General features: G+C 41.8%; 1 protein-coding gene across 2 annotated transcripts in view; it reads left to right on the top strand.

The window, feature by feature from the left end:
• The window catches only part of smarca4b (SWI/SNF related BAF chromatin remodeling complex subunit ATPase 4b), a 17903-nt gene extending 9699 nt beyond the window's left edge, over window positions 1–8204 (top strand). The window contains exons 16-34 of one of the 2 annotated variants that reach the window (XM_007551584.2): window positions 259–422; window positions 518–584; window positions 664–774; window positions 1282–1524; window positions 1615–1728; window positions 1928–2035; window positions 2221–2307; window positions 2406–2452; window positions 2523–2689; window positions 3738–3901; window positions 4044–4295; window positions 4381–4458; window positions 4544–4762; window positions 4877–5139; window positions 5504–5612; window positions 5692–5793; window positions 5870–6002; window positions 6420–6559; window positions 6788–8204. In XM_007551584.2, the coding sequence (XP_007551646.1) occupies window positions 259–422; window positions 518–584; window positions 664–774; window positions 1282–1524; window positions 1615–1728; window positions 1928–2035; window positions 2221–2307; window positions 2406–2452; window positions 2523–2689; window positions 3738–3901; window positions 4044–4295; window positions 4381–4458; window positions 4544–4762; window positions 4877–5139; window positions 5504–5612; window positions 5692–5793; window positions 5870–6002; window positions 6420–6559; window positions 6788–6823 (2604 nt within the window). In that variant the 3' untranslated portion in view covers window positions 6824–8204. The remainder of the gene's footprint in view (window positions 1–258; window positions 423–517; window positions 585–663; window positions 775–1281; window positions 1525–1614; window positions 1729–1927; window positions 2036–2220; window positions 2308–2405; window positions 2453–2522; window positions 2690–3737; window positions 3902–4043; window positions 4296–4380; window positions 4459–4543; window positions 4763–4876; window positions 5140–5503; window positions 5613–5691; window positions 5794–5869; window positions 6003–6419; window positions 6560–6787) is intronic. The other variant, XM_007551585.2, reaches the window with a different exon arrangement.
• The last annotated feature ends 1912 nt before the right edge of the window (window positions 8205–10116 follow it).

The raw sequence follows: 10116 nt of genomic DNA on the forward strand, positions 1-10116 counted from the left end.
TTTGATTTCTGTTTAGGGGTTGTTGTTTTTTTAACTATGGTCTTAAACTTTTGATCAGCTGAAAAAATCATGTTTGAGTGTAAATGCAGTTTTCAATTAATTCCCCGCTCAAAAGTTGTTGTCTCTTACGCTGATTTCTTCTTTGTGAAGCTCTACTTAGAACCTTCTTAAGATCCAATAGTGCAAAATGCAAATTCTTGCAATTATTTGACTGGTTTTAAGATTTTGATCAGGAGTGTATTACCATGTTTCTTTCAGATTAAAGGTCTGGAATGGTTAGTTTCTCTTTACAATAATAATCTGAATGGGATCCTGGCTGATGAGATGGGTTTGGGAAAAACCATCCAGACGATTGCTCTTATCACCTACCTCATGGAGCACAAGCGGCTCAACGGACCCTACCTCATCATTGTACCCCTCTCGTGAGTTAATCCATCTTTGCAAGATAAGACGTTTACATAAACTGCAGTTTAACGTTATGTTGCTAAAATAAATCTGAGGTGAATCTGTTTGGCAGAACTTTGTCCAACTGGGTGTACGAGTTTGACAAGTGGGCCCCATCGGTCGTTAAAGTGTCCTACAAAGTGAGTTTTTACTTGCATCCGCATTCAGCACATGTGTAACCTTTTGCACACGTTTGTAGAGATTATGTGTGTGTTGTAGGGGTCTCCTGCTGCTAGAAGAGCCTTTGTGCCCCAGCTGCGAAGCGGCAAGTTTAATGTTTTACTCACCACTTACGAGTACATCATCAAGGACAAACAAGTGCTGGCCAAGGTAAGAGTCGTTGGAAAGACGAACACAGACACAAGTATGTGCACAAAACAAGCACAAGCAGACATAATGCAACTCCCACCATTTACATATGCCTTCGATAAGACACTCCATGCAGCTGTTTATGCTCAATTGAATAATCTTTTGACTTCCCAAACCCACTGAAAGGTGTTGAGTCCAATCTGACCTCCCGCTCTGCTGCGTCTCAGTTCTCTCTCCTAGGTTCTGCCGCACATTGACACAGCCTGTCCCCACTGTCCTCTGTGACCGTCATGCCGCCATGCATTCATGTTGTCTTACAGGGTTCCAGAACGGGCTGACAGGTGGGTCAGGCCAGAGTTCTGGTTCAGGACTCAGGCAGCTCTCAAATCATGAGGACAAAGTGGACAGGAAGTCGTCCTTTAAAGCACTTTCTGTTTTCAGATGATTTGGATCAGTACAATAAGCAAGAAAACAGTCTTAAAAAGCTGAAGCACTGGTAAAATATGCTCTCGCTCTCCCGTCCCCCAGATCCGATGGAAGTACATGATTGTGGACGAAGGCCACCGCATGAAGAACCACCACTGCAAGCTGACCCAGGTCCTAAACACCCACTACCTGGCTCCAAGGCGAGTGCTGCTGACCGGGACACCGTTGCAGAACAAACTGCCTGAACTGTGGGCGCTCCTCAACTTCCTGTTGCCCACCATTTTCAAGAGCTGCAGCACATTCGAGCAGTGGTTCAACGCCCCGTTTGCAATGACTGGAGAGAAGGTGTGCACTCCACGTAGAAGTATTCTAAAGTAGATGTTTGCAAAGGTTTATTAGAGTTTATATTTTTGATCAAAACCTCTCCTTTTTAAGGTGGATCTTAATGAAGAGGAGACAATCTTGATTATTCGTCGCCTGCACAAAGTGCTGCGCCCCTTCCTGTTGCGAAGGTTAAAGAAAGAAGTGGAGGCTCAGCTTCCAGAAAAGGCAAGGGCTTCTTCCCTCAGCACGTACAAGACAGAAACTCCAGATATATATGAGGAGAAGTGTGTCTCACAGCGATAGCAATCTATCCAATTATTACTTTTTCTGGTCCAATTTTTTTTGTTGTTTTCGGCTTTCATTTACCTGGAAAACACAAGAGGAACGTATGACTTGTACAACCTTTTCCTCCTCGTACCCTCAGGTGGAATATGTCATCAAGTGCGACATGTCGGCTCTTCAGAGGGTCCTGTACCGGCACATGCAGGCCAAAGGGGTCCTGCTCACTGATGGATCCGAGAAAGACAAGAAGGTAAAGGCATAAAGCAATAAACATTAATGGCTTCAGTTACCTTTATATCTTGTTATGGGGGTGGAGGTAAGGTTTTACCATAATTTGGTGTCTCTGTGTTTCTAGGGACAGTTTGAATCTCTGAGATGTAACAAAGATCACACGGTGTGAATGTTATTTATCTCTCTGTTATGTCTCTAATTCAGGGTAAAGGAGGCACAAAAACTCTGATGAACACCATCATGCAGCTGAGGAAGATCTGCAATCATCCATATATGTTCCAGCAAATTGAGGTAAAACTGAGATAAATTAACCCTGCACACCTGTCAATCATATGACAAACATCAACTTAAACGATAAATGACAAGGTATATCTTGTTTGTCTTTTAAGGAATCTTTCTCTGAGCATTTAGGATTCTCTGGTGGAATAGTCCAGGGGTGAGAAAGTGCTTCTTATTATGCAAAACACAAACGTTTTCCTCTGTAACTGCATTGCCCTGTTTGTCAGTCCTGACCTTTATCGAGCTTCAGGGAAGTTTGAGGTGCTGGATCGGATCCTGCCAAAGCTGAGGGCCACAAACCACAAAGTGCTGCTCTTCTGCCAGATGACCTCACTCATGACCATCATGGAGGATTACTTCGCCTACCGCAACTTCAAGTATCTGCGTCTGGACGGTACGGCGTCTTTTCAGATGACTTTGCATGCACGTTTCAAATGCTCATGTCCCACCTCCAACAAAACTTTTTAAAAATCTCTCTGTCATAACAAAGTATTCATTGTGGAAAATGAAACCTGAAAATTTAAACAGGGCTGTCTCTACCGAATCTGCCACTCACTTCTACTTCTTTGATCTGATGAGCTGAGAGGTGATTTTTAGGCAAAATCCCTTAAAATTTCTTCTGTGCTGCATCCTACAACAGATACTACTTATTAGCTCAGCTAAGACTGACATCAAATAGCAAAGTAATGCATATTTGCAAAGTGGAAAGAATTTTAATATTTTTGCAAATAAAAATCTTGAAACTCTGTGGTGCATTTGTGTTCAACCTCTGAAGATTCGAATTCCTAAAAAAAAAATAATAATTAAAAAAAACATAAAAAAAAAAACAAGTAGCATTTTTCTTCCACCTCCCAGTGGAAGAAATTTGACCTAGCAAATAAAATTATAATTAAACATCTGGAAGTTTGTGGTTGGAATGTGACTAAGCAAGGCAAATGTTTTGCAAAAGTCTCCTTTAAATCGTTTTACTGTGAATTCTGGGCCATATTTTAGTGTGCAGGAGGAAGATGAAGATAGAGGTCAACACCTTTTCCTGGTAGGCTACTGTCCTTTTTTGCTAAGTTGCCACGTTACAAGCACTGGGAAAAGCATTGCAGTACGTATTTGTGGAAGTTACAGGTATCCATTTTATTAAAAGTAAAAAAAAAAAAAATGCTTCAAGTGTCCTTTACAAACATTCCTAAAAAGACATAAAGTTATTTCTTAAGAGACACTGTTTAATTAAACACAAAATTTAAATGAACTCCTATAATAACTTACAAACACCACAGAAAGCAGAAAGACGTGAGGGAAAAGAAACAACCTTTCTTGACTTGTAGATAAGTGCGACTTATATATCAACATTTTTGTTTTCTTTTTGAAGTTAGTAGGTGCGGCTTATATTCGGGTGCGCTCAACAGTCCAGAAATTACAGCATATTTCTCCTCTTCTTTACATATCAGGCACAACAAAGGCTGAAGACCGAGGAATGTTGTTGAAGACATTTAATGACCCGGAGTCAGAGTACTTTATCTTTCTGCTGAGCACCAGAGCCGGAGGTCTCGGCCTCAACCTGCAGTCTGCAGACACTGTGATTATTTTTGACTCTGATTGGAACCCACATCAGGTGTGTAAACCTACAACCAATGATCAAACATCAAAGGAAAAAAAAAAATCACATCGTGTTTTCATCATTTGTTTAGCACTTATTTTCCAATTTTCTTTGCAGGAAAATGACAAATTAGGGAATATATGATGTTTCTCTGCAGGACTTGCAGGCTCAAGACAGAGCCCATCGCATTGGCCAGCAGAACGAGGTGCGAGTGCTGCGCCTCTGCACCGTCAACAGCGTGGAAGAGAAAATTCTGGCAGCCGCCAAGTATAAATTGAATGTCGACCAGAAAGTCATCCAGGCCGGCATGTTCGATCAGAAATCCTCCAGCCACGAGCGCCGGGCCTTCCTGCAGGCCATCCTGGAGCACGAGGAGCAAGACGAGGTCTGGGGTCAAGAGCTCGTGAATGTGTGTGCCTGCACCGGCAACACCTCATTTACACCCCCGAGCTGCTGCTGCTGCTCTTTTGCCAACGTGTGTCTGCTGCTTTCAGGAGGAGGACGAGGTGCCGGACGATGAGACCGTCAACCAAATGATCGCCAGGAGCGAGGAGGAGTTTGAGCAGTTCATGGTCAGTCTCTGAGTAACAATCAGAACTTTGACGCCGAGTCAGGAAATCTTTAACCAGGACAGTCTTGTCTCCTTCCCCCCCACAGCGCATGGACCTGGACAGGCGCCGCGAGGATGCTCGTAATCCTCGGCGAAAACCTCGTCTGATGGAAGAGGACGAGCTTCCCACCTGGATCATGAAGGACGATGCTGAAGTGGAGCGTCTGACCTGCGAGGAGGAGGAGGAAAAAATGTTTGGGCGAGGTTCCCGACAGCGCAAGGAGGTGGACTACAGCGACTCACTGACAGAGAAACAGTGGCTCAAGGTGGTTTTCTGAAAGACTCCCACAAAGTTTACAGAGAATATGTATGAGTCAGTGGCTTTTTAGTGACTTTAAAAAGATATATTAAACCAGCAATATATATTTTTTTCTATTCAGGCAATTGAGGAAGGCACACTTGAAGAGATGGAGGAAGAAGTGCGTCACAAAAAGACAACCCGAAAGAGGAAGAGGGACCGTGACCTGGATCTCCCAGGACCTTCGTCTTCCTCTGGGAGCCGGGGACGCGGCGACAGGGACGATGATGGGAAGAGGCAAAGGAAGAGGGGAAGACCGCCGGCTGAGAAACTCTCCCCGAATCCTCCGGGCCTCACAAAGAAAATGAGGAAAATAGTGGATGCCGTCATCAAATATAAAGACAGGTGAGGGAAATGAGCCCAAAAGGGAGATTTGTTTTTTTCAACATGTCACTTCTAGCATCTCCTTACCAATGTCTTTTTAACATGCTAATTTTTGTGACTGTTGGTCTGCTTATGAGTAAAATTGTTGCAAAGTCAAAAATGTTCTGCGTCAAAGCTGCATCTATTTCCTCCAAAAATCCAAATCGTCATCCAAACATGTGGAAACATTAACTGTTTTCTGAATTAACTGCGTGAAATGACGTCCTGCATACAGAGTGGATGCTCCTCTGTTAATGTAACCGCTGTTTCTCTTAAATGTTCTTGTAATGCAAATAAGTTTAATAGAGGATGAAGGCCGGTTTGTTTTTCTTATGATCTCCTGCAGCACCAGCGGGCGTCAGCTCAGCGAGGTTTTCATCCAGCTGCCGTCTCGAAAGGAGCTGCCCGAGTACTACGAGCTGATCCGCAAGCCCGTGGACTTCAGGAAGATCAAGGTAGGACGATCCTTCTAAAATACGAGAGAACAACGACTGATCCCTTAATCGTGATTCACGTGATGTGGCTTTCCTGTAGGAGAGGATTCGAAGCCACCGCTACCGCAGTCTGGGTGACCTGGAGAGAGACGTCATGCTGCTCTTCCAAAACGCTCAGACCTTCAACCTGGAGGGTTCCCTGGTGAGACCCCCGTCACGCTTCTTTGTGCGTGACGTCGTTCACGCCGTTATGATAGCAATGTTTTGTTTTTTGATAGATATACGAAGACTCCATCGTGCTGCAGTCGGTGTTCACCAGCTTGAGGCAGAAGATCGAGAAGGAAGAGGAAAGCGAGGGAGAGGAGAGCGATGAGGAGGAGGAGGAGCAGGAGGACGGATCGGAGTCAGAATGTGAGCACCTCTGTGCAAACGAAGCAAAGACTTTCACTTTATTTTATTCTATTTACTATCTATTTAGTGTATTCAATTATTTATTGACATTGTTTGACTTCTAGAGAAAAGGGTATTCATACCCACTGGACTGTTTCAAAAGCTGCACTTGCCAAACACACACTTCAGTGTATTAGGAGTGGATTTTGCGTGAAATCCAAAGTAGTGCATAATTGTGAAGTTTTTATTATTTTTTGCCAAATTAGAATCTGAAAAGTGTGGCATGTATTTATATTTGATGTTACTTTGATACCCGTAAATAAAAACTTCACCAAAGTCCTGAGTAGAGTCCTGGGGACGTGAACGCTCTGTCTGAATGTTCTGCTCATTCCTTCGTTTATTTCTGCTCCAAACACCACCTCTGTGTTTTGTACACAGCTCGCTCAGTCAAAGTGAAAATCCGCCTGAGTCGGAAGGACAAAGGTGGAGAACGAGGAAAGGGCCGCAGCAGGCGAACAGGACGCACCCGGGCAAAACCGGTCGTCAGTGACGACGACTCAGAGGATGAACAGGAGGAGGTAACTACGGCTGTGTGCAGCCACGCACTGCAGCACAACAAGGGAGGTTAAAACACTTTCAGAAAACTGAGTATTTAAAGTAAAAGGGAAGTTATGAAGAGACAAAAGATGACGTGTAGATATGGGTTTTAAGTTGTAACTTTTCACATACAACCTGCTCTTCTTTTAATGCGAAAGTTAGTTTGGAGAATAAACCAGACCGAAATAACCTGCTTGTCCGTTTCCCAGGAGCGCTCAGCCAGCGGCACTGATGAAGAGGCTTGAACTATACCAGGAGCTTAAAGAGAGAGAGGCACCAATGGATTTTCCAACAAGTCAAAAAACACATAACCATATAAAGAAGCCACAGTCAGCTCCATCCACCCTCAGTCAAACGACACCTGAAAGAAAGGGCAATAGACGAGGTTCGAGATAAGAACAGTTTCTGAGCTGAAAACGCCCGAAAATAAATGAATCTGTTATCGCAGTTGCAGAATATGACTAAGAAATTAGGGAAAATGCACTCAGCTCAAATCTTCCCATATCTGCAATCAGGGTCGTAGTGAAAAAGTTTAAAACAGCAGTGACCAAGAAGGCTGGATGAGGACCGGTGTTTATGTTGCCAAGAGACGGACGTTAGAGGAGGGAGTGAAAAATGGTCCCAACTCAGAGGTAGAAAACTGCAGGTTGGAAAATTGCAACTGCAATAAGAGATATTATATATTATATTACATTTCTTTAAATCAGTCACTGTCTGCGTGGCTGAGGCTAAACACAGTTTGCAGGGGGGCTTAATGTAATGCTGATATTTTAGACAGATTCTATAAAGTTCCTCACAATCATCAAGCAGGATAACCATGTCCAACCGGTGGATTTTTGGCAAAAAGTTTGAAGTTTAAAAGCTGCTGTTTCCCTCAGCAGAAGGATGCAGCCGCCAGCCCGGTTCATCATGTGACGCCCAGTGAGTTGAGTTAAACATGATTGAGAAAGCAAACATGGTGCCAACTGCACAAAGCAGAGCTGTGGTAGAGGAAGTGATGTGCAACTGCTAAAATTTATTATAAGCTATAAAAAAATACTGACATCATTTTTTTGTTTTTTTATCCTAAGGATATTGTGGTCTGGTATTATCTTTATCATGTTAGCAGGATGTGGTCTTAATTGTTTTGATGTTTTTTGTTTGTTTGTTTTATGGTTGTCATCCTTTACTTGTAGGTATTTCTGACCTTAATTATAGGAATATTTAAATATGGAGCATATTTAAGACACATTTTTTAAAAAAACTGAAACACTAATTTATTTTACTTCTAATCTTTGTAATTGATATCATGTGATTGTGCACACTTCTAATGTTAATTCAACAATAGTTATTGAGTTTTTGCTGCTCTTCCACAAACACAGTTCTTTTTCTTTATTGCTCACTGCAGACTGAGATTCTTGCTGTCCATCTTTTATTTATTGGGGTAAATACAGCATCGTCATTCTGTGATATGGAGAATGTTCATAATTGATTTGTTAAGCTTTTAAAGCAGAATTGAAAAGTCTAGTTAAAATTATGTTTACCCAGATCATAAAAGATTGTTGAAGTGTTAGATTTTTCTTTTTCCTCAAACCAATATTTAAGGTTTTCCGATTTTGCTTTTTTTTTTGAAGAATTTCTAAAAAAGAAAAAAGAAAAAAAAAAACGACTTCCACACTTCCATGAGGAATTAAACCTGTTGAGGATTGGAGTAAAATCAAATCAACAACAATGAATGTAAACAGAAAATGAGTGCAGATAAAACGCACATCTTAACAACCCAGCCTGGAGAACATAAGCAAGCCTGTCCCTTGAATCAGTCTTCAGCCGTGTGTTTGGCCCCTGTGTTTGGCCCCTCCGGAGCCACCGGGATCAGCAGATTGTGTGTAAATCAGGTGTTTGTCGCCGTCGGATTTGGAGAGCGAAGCTGCTGTGGGCGTGATGTGTTCGACAAACCCACCAGGGTTATTAGACTGAGGCTTAATGGAGCTGAGGTTACAGCATAAAAAACAACCCAGCTGCTGCTTCACTGATACCTATTAATGGTAGACTTGAATAATTTTTAGTTTGTATGAGTACTGTAGCTTTAATTGTTTCTTCTTCTTCAGTTGTTGCGTAGTGATTTTAGGATTTCAGAGCTGTTTGGGGGGAGGGTTTGCACTTTTTTTTTTTCTCTTTTCAAGACAAAGGACCAGGGGGACAGTGGCTCCTCTCTGCTTGTGACTGCCTCATTCGAGGCTGTATGGTGTTGGATATACTGTGAAAACTATTTATAGAGTATAATGTCAGTGCACGTATGTACAGCTTGCAACTCATGTACTGTAACTTTTTCCTCATCCTCGTAGGTAACCAGAGTGAACCAAAGCATCACTGTTTCCTCCACTGAGTTAACATGTGTCTGTGCTGTGCTGTATCGCTGTTGCTCATACTTATATAAAACAATAAACTGTTGACATTGTGCGATGGTGTGCTGTTGTTAAAATGCCCATTTTTCAGCTCAACTTATAGTTTTAGGTGCATGACATGTAATGATCCTGTTTCTCCGCTGGGAGGAGTTCTTACATAGACACATAGAGCAGCTAAGTTCAAGCCTCTGCATCTTTGGTTTCTTCTTTCTTCTTTTTTTTTTAAATATTTTATACTACAGGGAGAGATAAACTAAGCTTCCTTAGAGAATGTTTACTACAACCTCCCTCCCTTCTTAGGCTCACTTCTCAGTCAGATTTCACAAAAAAAAAAAATCCCACAAATAAAAAATAAATAAATAAAATTTTGGCAGTTCACTTTAATGAAGTGAAAGTCAGCAGTTTTTATATTTGTGGATATACATTAGGTCTGCTGACTCGGAATGAGCAGAGTGAGGGTGGGATCTAACATTTTAATTGCAACCACAGACCTCAGTTTCCTGGTTTCTAGGAAATTATACTCCCAGCCTCTTCACTTCACGTTATGCTGAGGATGACTAGTTCTCCAAATGTTTTTTCTTTTACTGGAACTACAAAGCACAACACTTTGCAAAAGCATTACTACCCTTTCACCCTTTGTTAACATTTTGTCAAGTTAAAACCATAAATTTGTGATTTTTTTGTTTTGTTTTGTTTTGTTTGATACAACACAAGCTGCATAAATGTGAAGTGAAAGAATTTTTTTTTTTTTTACCAATTAAAATTTTTAATTTGTGCCATACTATCTGTACTAAGTCAATACACAGTTTGCTGCTGGTTTGCACTGACTTGCCAGTTTGGTTGGAGCATGTGTGCACATGTTATTTGCCATCCTTGCACCATGTTCTCAATTAGTTTAAAGTAAAAACTTTGACAAGACCCTGCTAACACTTCGATCATATTCCTAAACTTTTCAGCATTTGACCCCACAACATAGAAGTGAAAGAGATTCATGATCCCAGCTATTGTTTTATTTTATTAGCTCCATCCATCTTTCCCTTAACTCTGACCTGGTTCTCAGGAGAAAAGCATCACCACAGCATGATGCTGCCATTACCAGGATTCACAGTTTTCCACCAGACATGGAGTGTTGAATGTTAGTCAAAAAGTAACCA

Source organism: Poecilia formosa, unplaced genomic scaffold, assembly GCF_000485575.1.
Source record: "Poecilia formosa unplaced genomic scaffold, Poecilia_formosa-5.1.2 Scaffold43, whole genome shotgun sequence".
NCBI lineage: Eukaryota > Metazoa > Chordata > Actinopteri > Cyprinodontiformes > Poeciliidae > Poecilia > Poecilia formosa.